This window comes from Sinocyclocheilus grahami, unplaced genomic scaffold (assembly GCF_001515645.1).
Source record: "Sinocyclocheilus grahami isolate Dianchi unplaced genomic scaffold, SAMN03320097.WGS_v1.1 scaffold113.1, whole genome shotgun sequence".
In the NCBI taxonomy this organism is placed as follows: domain Eukaryota; kingdom Metazoa; phylum Chordata; class Actinopteri; order Cypriniformes; family Cyprinidae; genus Sinocyclocheilus; species Sinocyclocheilus grahami.
Window position 1 is genome coordinate 337,299 of NW_015505292.1, and position 20,162 is coordinate 357,460.

The 20,162-nt window shown below is 36.4% G+C and overlaps 1 protein-coding gene across 1 annotated transcript in view; it reads right to left on the reverse strand.

Annotated features, from left to right (window-relative positions):
• Positions 1-11,044, reverse strand: part of LOC107589195 (spondin-1-like) — a 72,414-nt gene extending 61,370 nt beyond the window's left edge. Inside the window, exons 1-3 of the mRNA XM_016277559.1 lie at positions 10,927-11,044; positions 10,012-10,118; positions 6,063-6,196 (exon numbers count right to left, since the gene is read on the reverse strand). Coding sequence (XP_016133045.1) covers positions 6,063-6,196; positions 10,012-10,118; positions 10,927-11,044 — 359 coding nt within the window. The remainder of the gene's footprint in view (positions 1-6,062; positions 6,197-10,011; positions 10,119-10,926) is intronic.
• Between the last annotated feature and the right edge of the window lie 9,118 nt (positions 11,045-20,162).

A 20,162-nucleotide genomic window follows, 5' to 3' on the forward strand; every position in this document is an offset into this window, starting at 1 on the left:
TTAGTAATATGCATTGCTAATAACTTCATTTGGACAACTTTAAAGGTTAATTTCTCGGTATTTAAATTTTTTTGCACCCTCCCATTCCAGATTTTCAAATAGTTGTATCTCGGCCAAATATTGTCCTATCCTAACAAATCTTATTTATTCAGATTTCAGATGATGTATACATCTCAATTTTGAAAAATTGACACTTAAGACTGGTTTTGTGGTGCAGGGTCACATATGTGCAAAACAATACTGATGGCAATAAATTGTCTCATACAGAGAAAAAATGTGAATGTTTGTAGAATATTTATGTGACAAATCACAGGTTATGCCTGTAATCCAAATACATATGTTCATGGACCCTTAACAGTGGTCAACGAATTATGACTGCTCAAGTCTTGATCCACTCTTCTCAAAACTTCTTAAGACGTCTCCTCTGTTGGTATTTGGTCTTGATCGTCTCATCTAAGCCATTTATCTTCAGAGTCCCAAAGCTTGTCAACAAAACCATCATGTCTACCACATCTTAACTGCCTTCCACAGCTTGATGGCACCAAAGAATCAAAGGAAACAAAATCCAGATCAAAACTTCCTTCCAATCCCTGGTCTGTTTGACATTTCACTAGAAAAGTGCTGGAGGGATTCCAGATGTAATTGCACTTTTATTTGATGTTCATTGGGCGCTGCTGCCAGTAGTGTTTCGGAGCCTGAGCGCTGGCATTCGGCCCGGTGGTACAAGGTGCAATGTCTCCACGGTTCTGACACGCCAAGGCAAAGTGACAGCAGATTCAGATTCATGTTGGCACAGCAGATGCTTCCCTGAAAATGTTTATTGGAAAAAAACAGACATCCCTGCCCTAATAAGACAGATGGGTAAATTAAAAGCTACAATAATAATTCCTTGAGTTCACAGATGGACGAAGATGAGACCTGGGTAGGTGATATGGGTTCCAAGTGAGGTGGAGGAGAGACTACTATCCTTTTTGAGAAGTTAATAAAGACAGGGGACAGAGACGGGATGAAAAGGATGAATTTAATTTCACAACTGCTACACAAGCAGATTAAAATCTGCTGTACTAAGTAAACTAAAAAGACATTCAGGGGCTCATTTAAGCAGTTGCATCACTTTTAGATGCACTGTTTCAATGGAAAAAAGTTCAAGCCACAAACCTGTTGAAATACGGGTACTGTGAAAATATTAAGGATCGCCTACTCAAATGTCAATCATCCATTGCACTACAACAAAGGGTTTAAAGGTTTAGTTCCAACCAGATCTCATGAGAAAACAAATATTTTACAATATGGCAATCTTGTATTAACATTGGATGAAAATGTAAAATTTTTAGAAAGAAAAATGTAAGCATGATCCACCCCTAACCCTAAATATAAGTCCCTGGGGCGTAAGCAGATCATCTCAGTGTACGAATGAGATTGTACAATTTATGAATTAGCCACCAATTCCCCAAATGTAAAATAGACATGAATTACCATGTGGTTGTGTTGCAAGTTTACCCAAAAATGAAAATTCTGTCATCAATTATTCACCCTCACTTGATTTCAAATCCAGAAGACTTTCATTCAACTTCGAAACACAAAGGAAGATATTTTAACCTTATATTTAAACCTGAGAGATTTCTGTTTCTCCATCGAAAGTGTCATGATCTCCAGCTGGAGTGCCCATGAGCTCCTCTAGAGTGCAATCCATTCTGTACCTTGCCATTCACTCAGGACTCCATTTCCCATAATCCTTTGCCCGGACTCATCAAGTGCATCACCTGTCTCTCATCTGTCTCTCATCAGTTCACAGCTGTCTCACATTAGTAGGCCTATAAGAATAGCACACACACTCTCTGTCAGGGCTGGTGCTTGAATGTTTAGCCCTTCCGTGTTTTCTAGTTTCCATGTTCCTAATTTTTGCCTTGTTCGTGTTTTGTTCCTTGGACTGTTACCTTGTTTTTGATTGACTGCTGCCTGCCCTGATCATTGCCTGTCTTGTTGGATTACTCTTTTGTCTGTGCCTTGGATGTTATTGTTTGCTGGTATCTGATCCTGCCTGTCCTGACTACGCTCTTTTTAATAAAGCCTGCTATTGGATCCCCACTTCGTTGTCACGACGCCTCAATCGTTATAGAAAGTCCATTCCACCAAAACTTAGAAAAATCTTCAAAAAGTTCAGAAAGATATTGTAAAAGTAATCCACATGAATCAAGTGGCATAATCCAAATCTGCGCTCAAAATTGCATAATGTCTAGTAGATACTACATTTGATTTAAAAATTACTTCATAAGCGTTAAAAAAAAATTCTATATAGTTTTATTAATTTGGGTGGTATGAATAAAGTGTCCACTGAGCATCCATGCACACTTCAGAATCTCAGCAAAAGTAGTAGGTCAGCCAGATTCTTTTCGGCTGTTTTTCGGACATACTACTCTTTTCACGCACTGTTTTTTCACCTACTATACAGTATGGAAGTAAGCATATTTGGACACAGTGCAGGTCTTCTGAAGAGACACAACTGCATGACCGAACTTGACACGTGAGAACAAACCTCACTGGTTCTTGAAACACCTCAAACATGCTTGCATGATATATGAAAACAAACCTTATTAGTTCTTGCAAAACCTCAAATGTGCTTGTGTGATGCACAAGAACAAAGCTCACTGGTTCTTGTGGAACCTCAAACGAGTTTGCGTGACACGTGAGAACAAAACTCATTGGTTCTTTCATGTAAGACAAGCACGTTACACGCAGGGCTGGACTTACGGGGCCGGGGGCCCCTGGGCTTGGGTTATGTTTGGGCCCCATACCTATACTACAAATGCCCTCAACTAGAAATTTATTATGGAGTAACACAAAATACACAAAAATTTAAATATGCTTTCAGGTTCATATACTGTATACAATTAATCGCCAACATGTCTAGCCTAGTCAAAGTTTAGATGTAATATTAAATAGTCACTATAATACAATAAACAGGATGTGATCTCTCAGTTGAGAGATCAAAACCCTGAAATAACACTGAGCAGAAAAAACTGTCGTAGGCATTCACTGATTAAATGCAGGGTTCATTCAACCAATACATTTCAATGACTTTTAAGGCAATATTCATGATCTAATGCTCCATTATTTTACACAAATGTTCGGAAAATGTATGATTATTAGTGCTATTTGTTTGCTTTCTAATAAGCACAGGCTGCGACTGTGCCAGACGTTACTTCATGCAGAGAGCATAAGTTAGGCTACATAATCACATAACTGAATGCCAGAATATTAAGTATATTGTAATTTGCTTAGCCAGTATTATAAATTAAACTCAGGACCTGAATTTCATTTTAGAAACAGTTTTGGTGGAAAACATTCAGGTACAGAAATGCTGCAAAAATGGAATAAACTGTAAATTAAAAACAGTAAATTCACTGTAAATTAAACAACAGATTAATTCTTAAAATTAAAGTTACAACAATTATTCAGTCAAGAGCAGTGAGTGATTTTGTCTTTTGCTGTTAACATTAATTAACAATAACCAATAATTAATGAACATTGTTAACATTAACATTTGGTATGAAAGTGACAGCAGCTTTTATACCTGCTGTCTGTCAGTCTGTGTTAAAGAACAAAATAAAAAAAATCACTCTGCTCAAATTTGCTCTTGACTAAATAACATTTTCATATTTAATATGAAATAATATATAAATATAATCTATATTTATGACTTTATAGTATTTTGTTCCTGAACAGTAGTAGCTACTGTTAGTTTTAGGCTATAGCCTACCTGAAAAAGTTAAAACACAGTTTGTTTCATTTGTTTCCTTGTGCCATTGCATTGCTAGTAACTTGTTCATTTATTACTGACCGTTTAATTGTCTTTATGTAACATTATTTATTAAAATGCAAGGTTACTTGAAGCAGAAAAATGAAAACAATAACTTTTTCTTGAGGTGTTTGTGAGGCGGCTTCATGTGCGGCCCCTTTGGATGTGACCGTGAGCGCCCAGAAAACTAGTTTGGAGCGTGCGAGTACCGAATGGTTTAAAAAGACTTAAAAAGACGTGCAAATGCTAAACTTTTGTGATGATGCAACACTGACCCGATTAGGCAAGTGACAGTTCTATCAGCTGAGCGAAAGTCTTGTATTGCAGCGTGCAGCAGCTCTCTTAGTGCAGACGAGATGCGCTGACGTGAGGCAATTTTGAGAGAGTGAGAGTGAGAGCGAGAAGACGCGGTACAGCTGAACCACTCACGCTGTTTTCAAATGACTGACTTAATCTGATATTCTGTGTGAATTTTTTTTAACTCATCTAACCTACATTGTATATTAAATACATGTTTGCGGGAATTTTCCAAACGTGCGAAACCTGCGGGAATGAGTAAAACCAAAATGTGCAATCCCGCACCGAGATTTAGGACATGATTAAACATATATTCTGTTATATAGAGATTTGTCAAATAAATTTCCACGACTTTTCCAAAGCTTTCTAAGGTTTTCATGACCGTACGAACCCTGTAAATGGCTATTTTGTTTTTTTTAATCGTTTTGATTAAATTTCCGCTCCACTTTGTGTGGTGGTAGTGAGATGGGACAAAGTCCCTGTAAGATATTAGGGTATTCTATAGTCTTTGGATGGGAGAGAGCGCTCAAAACTCTTCAGATTAATTTAGTGGAACATTAATATAATATAGAATCATCCTCTGTAAAGAAGTGAGGCGTGAACATGTGAGAATTTATCATTATCTTTCTAAATGTGCGCTTTTTTGGGCTAAAGGCTTAATTGGACCGTTTAAAGTAGCCATGTGATGAGAAATTAATCGGCGATTCGGCGCAGTGCAAACATGATTTAATACGTGTCCCTTTTCTATGTGAAAAAAATCATAAATTCCAGTTTATGCTGTTTGATTATGGCTTTGAAGGTCGTAGTTGGAAGCTGTTGGCCCTGGCTGGCCCGTGTGCACAGTTGAAATGCGGCAAATAATTTCTGACTGGCACATAACTGAACAAATGTAAACGGGTTAAGGCGGCTGGGCTGCAGGCCATTCAAGCCCAATGGTAAGTCCGGCCATGGTTACACGCACAATATTTGAAGCTCTTCAAGGGCTCAGGTGATTGGCTCAAAAACAGTCCAGAACTGAGTGTCCATGAGCAAAACTGGCATATATCAAATGGCATACTTCCCATTGAAATGAATGAGAATGTTAGCGGATAACTTTTTCCTGGTATTATAGACCTCACTGGTTCACAACAAGTGTAAACAGGCCAACAGAGTGGCATTCAGAGGCTTTCAGAAAGTGAGAGTTGTTGTAAAGGGTGTTTTGAGGGTTGGCACCCATAATGTGGAAAAATGCATATATGCACCGCAACGTGTCCAACTTGGAGCGAAAAGAGAGACTTTCAGATGTCTTTAATGCATCAAACACACTTAAAAGTTGTTTATAACCTCAAAAGGAGTGGGATAAGACAGCATGAAAGCATGAGGGGGTGGAGTGGAAACACCACAACACCGACAGATAATTCAGATTTTGTTTGGTTGAAGACCACTGTTGTGTGCTTGTGCGCTTGCTGTATGTACGGGGAACTCAAGTGGGAGGATGTTGTTTGGATTCTCAGAATATTTTAAAGCTTTTTTTAAATTTTCATAATCATCTGATTCACAGCCTCCAGATGATGGGAACAGTCAAGGGCAATTTCAATGGCTCAAGATTAACATACAATAACTGCCCAACATCAATCAATCATAATCACATCTTCTATCATTGGCCCTACATTTATTTCTGTTTACTCAGCTTCAGATATTATTGGAAAAGACTGTTTTCCTTTTTCAATACTTTCCCAGAACGTGATAAAACACTGACTAAATGAGACAAGCGCTCAGACTCAGTATTGTATTCTAGACACTAAACTCAGTATAGAGCCCCAGACTGTACCCCTTGTTCTGTCTGTTTTCTTTTCTATTTATTCAACAATCTATCAGTTCAGTACCACAGACTTTCATCGATCAGCCTAAATCCATGGATTCTCATTCATTTATTGCTATCCAAGACCAGAATAATAGTACAAATAAAAATAATACAATAACTCACTTGAGAGTGACACAACCACTGCCAGAAGGTGGCGCTGTCCAGAACACCTGTATCCTTGTGCGTCTTCTGGGAATGCTCTCTGTGACGGCTGGGGGGCAGTTGGTCATAAACTGCGTGTCACTTTCATCAATAAGCTGTGGAACAGGGAACATTGTAACTTATTTAATGCTTTTAAAAGAAGTCTCTTATGTTCATCAAGGCTGCTTTCATTTGATAAAAAAACAGTAAATATTATTATAATTTAAAAGCTGTTGTTTTTTAATATTTATAAAATGTGTATTTAACATAATATAATATATTATTTTCATATAATGTATTTAATGTAATTTATTCTTCTGATGTAAATAATAAGATCCTTCAGAATAGCATGATCCTACAGAAAGCATTCTAGTATGCTGATTTGGTGCTCAAGAAACATTTCTTATTATTATTATTATGCTGCAAACAGATCTGCTGTTTAATGTTTTGTGGAAACTATGATACTTTTTTTGATTTATTTGAGGAATAGAAAGAACAGAAATAAATCTTTCGGTAACATGTTTGTATTGACATTTTTAATCAGCTAAAACGTTTTAATGTAGTAGTATATAGCATAAATAATTCCTCCCTCTTTCTCACTCTCTCTCGTTCTCTCCATTTCCACTTCCCACTCTTTCACACACATACAGTCATGCAAACCCAAATCTGCACACAGTATCCTCTGGTTCTGTCCTTCATTTCTGCAAAGAAAGTAAAAGCTGCAATTTTGGCATCTCAAGCAACCTTGTCGCACCCTTGTTCAGACTAAAAACAAAACAGTGAACCGGAAACTTCTGAATTGATAGGGAAACTAGGCTAAACTTTGTAAAGATATGCTTGAGCTGTAGGACTGTGCAACAGTCGCTCCCCAAGTGTTTATTTTAAAAGAGGCCAAGCAGCCCGGTGCATTGTGTCCTGGGTGAAAAGGGGCTGTAAGTGGCTGCCTTAAAAATGCTGCAAACCAGCTGGGGAAAGTTGTACAAAACAGAGAAGAGGAGAGGCGTGTTTGTTTTAATTGTGGCTCCTGGCGAGACTGTGTGGCCCTGCTCCTGAGGGACAGCGAAAGCAGTTTTCTGTTTGCTCTCTTAAACTCTCCGTCTTTCAGTTTGTCTCTCTCGCAAGCACAAAACTCTGTGGCTTGAGTGAATAACCATGCCTCCTGAAGGAATTGGGGACGTCTCGTCTTCAAGTGGTTCCTTGGAGAGATTAAGTGAAACGAATGGCGAGATGTCGCGATGCTTATTTCGACCATGCTGGTTTGGCTTGAGAGTTGTTTGTCAATTTGTGGTAGCATAAGAAGTGCAACAGCTTTGTATATGAACTGTCATGATGACTGATGAATATGAATATTTTGAAAGCCACGGTTAACAGACACGGGTAGCAAACAACTCGGAATGAGGTTACGTCTGCAAACGAAAACTTTTCTGAGTTTAACATCTAAAACACTTCAATGAAATAGCGAAATGTAATGCAGAAAACATCCAGAAAGGTTTTACCCTGGAGATAATGCAGGTCACGGTCAGGGTCATTGATCAAATTACTGAACTGTAGTAGAATGAACATCTCATAGATTTAAAGCTTCACCCAGCAAATGCGAATGCAATCATTTTCAATGGGCAAAAATTACATTACACAAGAGCAACCTAATAAATGGGTCGAGCTCCCTGCTAAACTTGGGCTTGTAAAAATAGATTCTCATGTTATAAATTGTGTCATTATACTACAGAGGACAAGTTAATGTTTCTCTCGGACATTATATCACAGAATATATTGTATATATCAATATAAAAAAATGAGATGCTGCTCACTTTTTAAATCCTGGACTATTCCATTCAAAAATACTTTATACAAAAAATATAAACAGGGCTTCAGTAAAATAAAGAACTTGAATGAAAAATATTTTACATTTCTGAATTCTAGTAAAAAAAACATATTCAAGTAAAATTCAAGTATATTTCATGGTTAATATTTCTATACAAAATACTAAAAATCAGGTTTCAAATAAAATAGCAATTTACAGAAATATACTGTAACATTAAATCCACACACACACACATACATACATATATATATATATATGTATGTATGTTTGTAAGTATGTATGTATGTATATGTCTATATACTAAGGCAGTGTGGCATAACCAACACACAGGAAGACAATAAAAATGTAAAACATGAAAAACATTAAATTATTTCACAGAGAAGACTCCCGTAGACTGTGTATAGTCATATTTCGACTTTTTTAAACGCAAGTCAAGATCAAATGGTGTAACCCCAAGATAAATGCATGATTCACTTGCAAAACAAACAAACAAATGCCATGAACAGTGTCTGAAAGCCACTTTTTAGAGTCAACTATAAAAATATATAAACTATAAAAAAAATCTAAAATTTATGAAACCAAAATGAATACAACGATTACATTTCTAAAAAAAAATTGCACTTGTGTTTTGAACATTTTAAAAAGAATTTTCATTTTCAACACATCGAACATCATTTTTCGTCATTGCTCTAAATACATTTAGAACAAAACCACGGTCTCTTGTCTTTTTGCAGTTGCCTTTATTGTGTTTTTCGTTCATTCAATTTAGTCTGTCAAGACGAGAATCCCCAGTTAAAGACCTCAACAGAGAATGTCTGCTAACATCCGCCAGGCAATCTGTGCGCTGAAAAACACAGTGGTAAGGAGTGCAGAGCGCCGACCACAGCTAATGAGATCTGGGGGGAGAAAGCCTTCCTGCTTCAGTCTGGGAAGCACTGCGGCTTGATGTGGAGAGCACTAAATGATAGGGGTCCTGTCTTTCAGAGAGGACACAGCTCTGAGACAGTCAGTGTGTTACCAATGAGGAGCAGCATGTCTGAAACTACTTCACACAGTTCTGCTTGCTGGCAAAAGATGGATCTGAAATCCTTAAAACACTTAAACCTCTGATGCATGACGTCCACTACAGCCATTTTTATCTAATCAGGGGTGATTTCCTTTGACCTTTAATTCCATAACTTTTCTTATTATATGTTAGTGTTTTTTTTTTACTTAAGGCAACATAAAATCAAAGACCACCAATAGAAGTGTTGATGCACCAAGTACCCCTGGAATATTATCTCAAAATGCATAATTTTGGGTGAAGAAAAAAAAAAAAGATTGGGAATGATCACATAAATAAATAATAATTAAAATAATGCAATATAATTATTACTCTCTTTCTCTCTCTCTCTCTCTCTCTCTCTCTCTCTCTCTCTACATATATATATACACACAGTATATATATTATATTTTAAAACATTTTGTCTCCCAAAAGTCTAAAGAAAACTTGATACTCAAGACTGAAAAATAACAAGAAATATGAAGTTGAAAGCCACTTTGTAGAGTCAATAATATTACTTTTCTCTTTATATGTTAGTGTTTTTTAATGACGACATCAAATCAAAGTGGCCAATAAAAGTGTTGATGCACCAAGTAAGTATATATTGAATATTTCCTCAAAAATACACAATTTTGGGTTAAAAAAAAGAAGAAGAAAGATTGAAAAAAAAGAAGATTGGGAATGATCACACAACCAAAAAGAATACAATGATTATTAATTCCATAGCTTTCCTCTTTATATGTTAGTTTGTTTATGTTTTTTTTTTTTATGACAACATAAAATGAATCTGGCCAATAAAAGTGCTGATGCACCAAGTTATAATTTTGGACAAGAATAAAAAAAAATGTGTATGATCACGTTGTTTTGAAGAAAGTTGTGTTTTTTTTATTTATTTCATGCATCAAAGGGTTAATGATCATTTTTCTTCCTAAAACATACCATGTCTAAATACAGACATGCCGACGCAACCCGACATAAACTGCAAATTTTGCATAGACTGCAATTAGACTGTCATCTTTTACTGCCACAGTTCAAGGCGGTTATACGGGGTCACTGTAATCCCTCACCTTGAAAGTGCCAGCGTAATCATCAGGAGTGACGCCCTCCCTTCCTTCCTTCAGAGCAATGAGGGTAAAGCCACGAAAGTAAGATGGGCTGGAGGCATACAAACTCACTGGATAGAGAGAGAGAGAGAGAACAAAATATAGGTCAGAGGTACCAGAAATGAGCTTAACAGCAGGTCAGATCTCAACAGTGTGCCAGGGCAAGTCGCGAACTGCTCTCGCATTTGGCACGTACGTTTGCATGTAAGTGTGTGGGTTGTGCAAGTGCTTTTCACATGGAGCGTTGAATACATATGCATGCACAAACACGCTGGGCATAACACCCTCATAAAAAGGCATCTGCTGCTTAATGAAGGCCACTTACACAAATCCAAATTGCAGTGAATATCAGGTTATGGAGCGTTTTGATATTAAAATGATCCTGACAGGTAAATTATAACATAAACATTCAAATATAACCCAGGTTATACTGAAAAATAACAGTTGTAATGTTTTCGAACAAATTCTCACTTGTGTAGGTAGGACTGGTTAATAACAGTTTGTAACTGTTTAACCGGTTAGAAATGACCATGATCCTTCTACGGTGACAGTAAAAGCTATCAACTGTGTGAAAACAAAGGATTTAAAGGACAAAAACACATTTTGAAAGTATAATTTCATATTATTATGATTGAAAACCCTATTATAATGGACATTAAATTGCAGAACTGATTTCATCTGAATCAGCAGGTTTCATTTGACATAGTGTATGACAATATTAAATCTACATAAAAAAACTAGAAATAGAAGAACTGACGAGACATTGTGGTTGTAACACACGTTTATACTACTTATTTTCAAGCAAAGTACAGACTGGAACAGCATATGTTAGTGGAAGGGAGTGATTTCCCCAACCTGCTCAAAGCGTTCTGTAATCACGCTCTGCTCGTGCTCCATTTCGGGTTTTCCATTTCACAATAGTGAGAGAAACCCGCTCCGAACGATCCTGGCCTGAGAAAACACTGATGCTTCGACTTCCAAAAGTCAGTGAACTCATCTTGCGATTATGAGCATTAATGTTATATTTCTCAGTTAATGTTTGGGTTATGAAAAGTAATGACCTAAGAAATCAAAGTTACTGTAAATCTTGCAAAATCGTGGCAACATTTTTGTGTCATAATATTTAATATTGAAGTATTACCTTTCTAAACAGGAAAGTTACGTTAGTGTTGAATGGAAATACATACTGTAATGGCAGTCCAAGCTTGAAATTACTGATGTGGACTCATATTAGTATGGGGGAAAAAGTCAGAATTGTGAGAAGTCAGAATTCAGGCTTTTCCCTTTACAATTTCACCATTATGACTTTTTTCTCAATTGTAAGTTTATATCGTGGAATTGAAAACAATCCCAATCATGAGATAAAAAGTTGCAATAACCTTTATATATTTACTTAAAAAAAATAGATTATCTTAACAACTTGGTAAGACTTGTAAATATACATTTTATTAACTTAATTTTTGAGTTTGCACCAGTTTGGTCTCAGCATATTATTTTTAATCTAACGCCAAGTCCGCCTTTTCTCATTTTAAATAATTTTGTGGCCCCCTTAAACAATTGTTGAAGCCCCCTAGTGGACCTCGACCCCCTGGTTAAGAATCTACAAAAACACTGATCTACAAGAATAACTTTTGAACATCTGCATACTCTGCATATCTGTCTGATCAGAGGGAAGTTAGAGAACCACACCAGCAGATGTCATTAACGCATCCTGACTGACTGCACTAATGCCCACTGGAAATATGCCATATAATGAAAATGATTTCCCATGAGCTATTCAGTTATCTTACAAATGCAGTTATTTAAATCTGTAGAAAAAAGTCAGCTTAAGATACACACTCCTTGCATTAATTTATATATATATATATTTATTTATTTTTCTATGATGAAACTGCTGGTTTTGAATAATTAGTGTGCCTTTGTTGTTGGTTTTTTTAAATATTATTTTTGATTTGTTGGCAAACCATCTGTAGATACTGATTCAGACACCAAGGACAAAACAGCATGCTTCGCCAAAAGGGCAAACCAAAGTAGTCACTTTCTAACAATACAAAGGCCAAACATACCCATAAATGTCTATAGAGGACAACCTTCTAGACTGAGTTGTTAGTTTGGCACCTCACACATTCACTAACCTGTGTGTGATCTTGTCACCCGACCTATTGATCTGCCTGGGGTTGCAACAACTCAAGGGGCTGTGAAATATGGCAAAAGGTTTGTTTGGCTGTATTGCCCCAGTAAGCTTGGGGCTTGTGTGAGAGAAACACACCAGCAGCATTTGAGCTTGTTAATGCTTCAGTTCATCTTTGGCACAGACTTTGCGCAACTCTAGAGAGATGAGAAAAAAAAGTTTAGAGGGGGTAAATGAATGGGGAATGGCAAAACTGTTTCGTCCAGTTTTTCACCCACGGAATCCAATGACATGACGTTCAGAAGTATATATTTAAGAGTCAGTTAAATATAGAGGAAGAAGTGAAACAGCTCAACCAGATAAATCATAGCCTTTGTCTGCGGTCTAACTGATTGCCTGCAAGTCTATTTAAATATGCTAGTCATCTTAAAGGGATACAGTAGTTTGCTCAAAAAAAAAGAAAGAATTGCATTATTTAATCACTCTCATGCTGTTCTAAACCCGTATAATGTTATTTATTTTTATAAAAAAAGCTAAATGTATAAATATTTGAAGTATACATATAGTATAACTTAAAAGCACCATTAAAAAAAGCCAACTGAAGTTATATAGTAGATTTGCATAAGGAAACACATGGTATGTATGGTTTGTTTTTATTCTTATTAAATAAAATAAAAAAATATATATATACAGTATATACATACATACATACATATGGAAAATAGCAGTGTAATGAGTCTGACAGCATACTGGTTTAGAAAGACATAAGGGTGACATTTAAATTTTTTTTGGGTGGACTATCCCTTTAAGTAACTATCGCAGTATGAAACTGCTTTGTGTCCAGATGTCATTTTGGTAACACTGGCTTAAGTCAAACCTATCGGTGATTAAGCCAGATGGCAATTTAATATCTCACGGAGACAGCTTTTACTACTTAAGGAAATGGTTGAGGTTGCCAGGAAGCTCTCTTTTAAGGGCTGAAAAAGTTCCATGACAGTCCTGATATTCAACGAGGTCATTGAGTACTTTGGCATACATCATATGATGTTTCTGTTTATCCCGAGACATCACAGTTAATTCTAAAGCCGCAACACTGATAGAAAATTCGTTTTGAACACATACGGCACAGTGAAACGCCGTTTAAAAGCTTAGGTGTGAAATTTTCCACCTCTCAAGTATATGTTAATCACATGCTGTGTCAGCAGACTTTAAGACAGCTGGAGACCAGGGCAGCAGTGAACCTGCAGAGCTAAAAGCCACTCGGCGCTTTTCAAGTCAAAGTGTTTTAGTCAGTTCTCAGCATTATGAATAACACATCATAAGGCTGTGGTGCTTATTGATCCCAAATGACGCAGACCCAGGAGAAGTCTGTGCATATGACTGACAGCTGTCTGAAAAGTGCTGCTGTAAAGTATTGTGCTTCAGTATTTTGTTGCTTATTTTTATATTTTAAGTAAAAGAACCTTACAGTTCACATTTTTTATTGCATTTAGAGGTCAAACACTAAGTGTCTCAGAGAAAAAAAGTAAAACAAATGGTAAAGACAATTATGATTTAGTTGCAAATGTGAGACACAGAACTACAGTTGTAAAAAAATAAGTTGCTACTGAGAGAAATAGTCACAATTGTGTGATAAAAAAAGTCACATTATGAAACATAGTCACAAATATGAGAAATAAATTTGCAAATGCAATTGCGAGAAAGCCCTACATTTTCCCTGAGAAACTTTTGTGTTTACACTCAGGAAAAATGCTAAACTTTGCAAGCGAACGCGAACTTTCTCGGATGAACACAAGGTTTTGCGTGAGAACACAAAAGCATTGAAATAGAATTTTTTGTCCCATTTCACCCCCCACCAAACACACACCAAAATGCCTAAAATGTAATTGTGAGGAAGTCGCAAATGTGAGATAAAAAGTTGCAATTATGAGAAATAGTTACAAATCTAAGATAGAAAATTGCAATTGTGAGAAATAGTTGCAATAGTTGGATATAAAACTGCAATTGTGAGAAAGTCACAATTCTGAGAAAGAGTACATTAAAAAAAAAAAAAGTCTTAATTATGAAAGTCAAAATTTTGACAAAGTCGCAATTGTGGATACATATAAATAAAATCATCAATAAGAGAAATATTTTTGTTTTACTCTGAGGCATGCTTCCATTGCCCTATGCAAGGCAAGACATTCATCTAAACAGATTTAACCAGCTCACATTGTCTTTAATGATATACTCATTGTCACCTATGCATGCTTTTATTGGCTTTAATATCCAAAGTTTTCACTGCCTGAACTAGATGAGCACAGGGGTGGTAATGTCCACATGAGCATTGTGCTTGGCCCCTAAAGTGGTAAGGACCATTATGCAGGCAAGCGCAGTGGCCTGTTGTCCTAAAGTGATAAATGTTCAAATCACTGGCGGCTAATGTACTGTGCTGGGGACTTTTTCTCTTAGTATCATTCTAATTGACCGAGAGGCAAGTGATGCAAAGAAAGTCCATATGCCCATTTCCCCTGAAACACCCTCCCATCCTCAATCCTTTCCTTGATAATTAGTAGGCGTAGCTATGAAGAACAACCATGATGTCTGTGTTTTCTCTTACCTCAGTTGGCATATCGTTTATGTGATGGTTTTAGACTTTCATTGTAGCTGATTTACAAGGTGTTTTGTACTTTCTGGTTTGAAATTTAAAGCCTGCCTCTACTCCTTTGATAAAGCCACCATCTGGAAAATGGCGCAGATATAGTTCGGACAACTGGAACACATTTAAACATAGATTACTGGAGCAGCTTTCTGAACCTGGAGACAAGATTTCAGTTAAATAAAATGAACAGAAGAGTCTCGTCTCGTATTGTAATGACATTCTCCTTGACCTTTCAAAGTCTTTCCAAAGGGAAACAATGAAACAACTTGTTCTTAAGCTTGTCCTTTTGTCAAGAATCACTACCTATTGAATTACAAATAAGAATTGCAATGTGTAAAACAATAGGACATTGTCTAAATGTTTATGGCAAAATCACAGAAAGCCTTGTTTAATTTTCATAATATTTTCATTTACAATTTTTTTTCACTGACTCACAACTGATCGTATAATTTTTACATACTAACTCTACATATTAGCGCTCTGCTGATTTTTAACATTATTTTGAAAATAAAGAAAAACAATGCGCCCCTAGTGGCCGAAGTAGGAACCACATGCTAACTGAATGTGTCAGAAAGCGAAGGTTTTTCTACACAGTGATCTTTTGGGAGTAAAAGTTATATATATAGACAAAGGTATTGGGACTTTAAAGACATCACATTCTAAATACATTGACATTACACTTGAGTTGGTCCCACCTTTGCAGCTATAACAGTTTCCACTCTTTTGGGAAGGCTTTCCATAAGATTTTGGAGTGTTTCTGTGGGAGTTTTTGCCCATTCATCCAGTAGAGCGTTTCAGAGGTCATGCCCCTGAGTTTGGATGAGAAGGCCTGGCTCGCGATCTCCATTCCAGTTCATCCCAAAGGTGTTCAATGGGGTTGAGGTCAGGGCTCTTGTGTGGGCCAGTCAAGTTCTCCACACCAAACACATCCAACCATGTCTTTATGGACCTTGCTTTGTGCATTGGGGCACAGCCATGCTGGAATAGAAAAGGGCTGTCCCCAAACTGTTTCCACAAAGTTGGAAGCATAGCATTGTCCACAATGTCTTGGTATCACAGGTAATGTCTTTTTGGAATCTGCCAAACCCAGACTCGTCCATCAAACCCAGACTGCCAAACAGAGAAACAGAGAAGAGAAGTGATTCATCACTCCACAGAACATGTTTCCACTGCTCCATAGTCCATTGTGGTATTCTTTACATCACTCCATCCATTGCTTGGCATCAGTGGCGTGCACAGACCTCTGGAGGGGCAGGGGCGAAATGGCGTTGCGAGGGCACAATCGCGGATCTGGGGGGTGGGGTTGTATGGATTTGTTCCCCCTCGGCTCAGGGTGGGCGATATGGCAAAAATATCATGATTTTTTTTTTATATCACGATTCACGATTTTATCAGGATTCTTTGTCATGTTGGTTTTTCTATTTTGCAAGCTGTTTGAGCATTACAGCCAAACTAATTTCCCTATTATAAAGACAATGCTTTTCAAGGTAACAAAATATAAAAAAGTATGGCAGATATTTAGGCCAAAGTGGGTGAAGATAAAAATCTTCGTCAGTATTTTATCTTTGTTATTAAAAAATGAGAACAAAGATACACATTACAAATACACATAATATACAAATAAAATACACAGTGTTTTATTTTCAGGTAGGCTACAATAGGTGTATTTAGCAGGAGCACTCAAAATTTTTTATGTACAAATATAAAAATAAAACACTATATACACATTGATTCCTATTAAATTATCTGTATTAAAGTTTTTCAGTCAAGAGTAGTGATTGATTTTTCTCTTTGTGTTTGGTGTTTTGCTAACATTAAAGGAATAATTCACCCAAAAATTTAAATAGGCTAGTGTTTTATTTTTATACCTTCATTTACTCACTCAAAAGTTGTTTTAAACCTGAATGAGTTTCCTTCTTCTGCTAAACATAAATGCTATTTTGAAGAAGGTGGAAAACCAAACAGTTGCTGGTCCACAGTGACTTCCATACTATTTTTTTTCCTACTACCAAAGTCAATGTGGACCAGCAACTGTTTGGTTACCCAGATTCTTCAAAATATCTTCTTTTGTGTTCAGCACAAGAAAGAAATTAATATAGGTTTGGGACAACATGTAAGTGAATAAATAATGACAGAAATTCAATTTTAGGATGAACTATCCCTTTAATTACAGTCGGCAGCATGTAGCCTACTGTCCCTTTAAGACCTGCACGCTGTTTACTTTCATTTTAGACACAACCAACTGAGTCTATTCAGAAACCTTGTGTGTTTTGACAGTATTAGCACAAAATATGTGCTATAATAACTTAGTCCAGTAATCAGGTACTGTTTGACGGGCCTTTTAGTTTTCGTGCGCATGCTTTGGTTGTGCTCAGAAAAAGCGCTCATCAGAACAGCACACAAATAAACGTTTAATCAGTAAGGCTTTAAAGCAGATGCAAAAAATTGACTTTTGTGATTGTGAATAAGTGCAGTGTCCCGTGAGAGTAACTCTACCGCTGAGTTAACACTGATGTTAATATATTAGGGGAATATATTAGGGATATATTAGAATATATTAGGGGATATATTAGAATATATTAGGGGATATATTAGCCTAATGGTTAGAGAGTTGGCTTCGTAACCCAAAGGTTGCGGATTCGAGTCTCGTACCGGCAGGGATTGTAGGTGGGGGGAGTGAATGTACAGTGCTCTCTCCCACCTTCAATACCACGACTGAGGTGCCCTTGAGCAAGGCACTCAACCCCCAACTGCTCCCCGGGTGCCACAGCAAAAATGGCTGCCCACTGCTCTGGGTGTGTGTTCACTGTGTTCAAGGGCACTTTTGTCAGACCTGGCAGGGGCAGGTATATATATTATATACATAGTTTTTTTTCAAAGGTTGAAAACTTTGAAATTTTCTGATATATTAGGCTACATGATATTCATAGATTTTGTTAACTGTGAATCATGAATTTAGGAGAAAAGCTTTCTGGAAAAGGTTAGTGCAATTTGTGTCACAGATGGTGGTCGTTTCCCTGACAAACAACGTTAGACTTGAGTCCCAAAAAAACAGAACCATTATTTCATCTTCCAGTGCTTCATGTGGCCTTGTAAGACTGCAGTACAAGCATGCAACCATCCATGGCATAAATGTGCAGTGACAGATAGGGTCAATGTCTGCTGTTTCTCATCTGAATCATCATTTCAGACTGTCAACAACATGTACTGAGGTCAAAGCATGGCAAAACGAATGTGCTTTGACAATGATAAATTAATCTATTGTAAAAAGAGAGTCAATTTTTTACTTTGCATTTGATGAACGCTCTGCCTGCTTTCTTCTAGTTTTTTTTTATGAATGGATGGAGCCTTCTCTAAATTGTCTTAAATTTCTAATCAAAGTTTGTTTGAAAAGTCATTTTGGTACACTGTCTGCACTCATGAAAAATGTCATGAGAAATTAATGTAGTTTTTAAACTACAAGTAGCTTTAGTTTAAACCAAGCAAAGTTTCTATTCAGACAAACAGTTTTGAAGTATTTACAACCCAGGCCAATAATAATTTAAATGCAGTTCAGTTCACTTAATAAACATAGCACATAGCTGACTTAATAAATTGTAAAAAAAAAAAATTAATTTGTCTTCATTTACTCACCCTCATGTTGCTTCAGATCTCTTTGACTAACAATCTTCTGTAAAACACAAAAGGTGAATTTTTGAGACCGTCAAGCTCTAAAGAGACAAAAAGCACCATAAAAAGCACCAATAAAAGTGTTTGTATTATCCTTTTTTTTTATATTCCAAGCCAAATAATAACTTTGTGTTAGAAACAGATTAAATGTTAACTTCAATGCGAACCTTGCCCTCCAGTGAGCTGTCAACCTCTGCAACTGGATCTTTGATTCAGTAAGATCATAATTTAATCATTTTGAGTGAATCATTCAGACAAGTTTTATGAACTGTTTACGGATTCATTTAAACGCGCTGACTGAAAAGAATGATTCATGAATCAGACATCTTGAACTCAGTAAATAATGAATCATATTTCAAGTTTTCCTCACTGAAAGCTATCTGATGGAATATAGTGCACTTTAATGGTGATTCATTCACTTTAATTGCCATGTGGCCTTGTAAGACTGCAGTACAAGCATGCAACCATCCATGGCATAAATGTGCAGTGACAGATAGGGTCAATGTCTGCTGTTTCTCATCTGAATCATCATTTCAGACTGTCAACAACATGTACTGAGGTCAAAGCATGGCAAAACGAATGTGCTTTGACAATGATAAATTAATCTATTGTAAAAAGAGAGTCAATTTTTTACTTTGCATTTGATGAACGCTCTGCCTGCTTTCTTCTAGTTTTTTTTTATGAATGGATGGAGCCTTCTCTAAATTGTCTTAAATTTCTAATCAAAGTTTGTTTGAAAAGTCATTTTGGTACACTGTCTGCACTCATGAAAAATGTCATGAGAAATTAATGTAGTTTTTAAACTACAAGTAGCTTTAGTTTAAACCAAGCAAAGTTTCTATTCAGACAAACAGTTTTGAAGTATTTACAACCCAGGCCAATAATAATTTAAATGCAGTTCAGTTCACTTAATAAACATAGCACATAGCTGACTTAATAAATTGTAAAAAAAAATAATTAATTTGTCTTCATTTACTCACCCTCATGTTGCTTCAGATCTCTTTGACTAACAATCTTCTGTAAAACACAAAAGGTGAATTTTTGAGACCGTCAAGCTCTAAAGAGACAAAAAGCACCATAAAAAGCACCAATAAAAGTGTTTGTATTATCCATTTTTTTTATATTCCAAGCCAAATAATAACTTTGTGTTAGAAACAGATTAAATGTTAACTTCAATGCGAACCTTGCCCTCCAGTGAGCTGTCAACCTCTGCAACTGGATCTTTGATTCAGTAAGATCATAATTTAATCATTTTGAGTGAATCATTCAGACAAGTTTTATGAACTGTTTACGGATTCATTTAAACGCGCTGACTGAAAAGAATGATTCATGAATCAGACATCTTGAACTCAGTAAATAATGAATCATATTTCAAGTTTTCCTCACTGAAAGCTATCTGATGGAATATAGTGCACTTTAATGGTGATTCATTCACTTTAATTGCATGCAAGCAAGCGGCCAGGATATTCCACGGAAGAAAGAAGGTCAAACAGCTTTGGAATGACATAAGAGCAAACTATTCTTTTAATATGAAACAACAAAAGGGTGCGAGGAAACTACCGTAACAAGCCAATAATATTTTTAATACTGCATTTCCTTGCCAAAGTTGTTTTTTGTTATTTGCGAGAGTGCTTTTATGGCGCTGCTAAAACATCTTTAAAAAGCTGCAAGCAA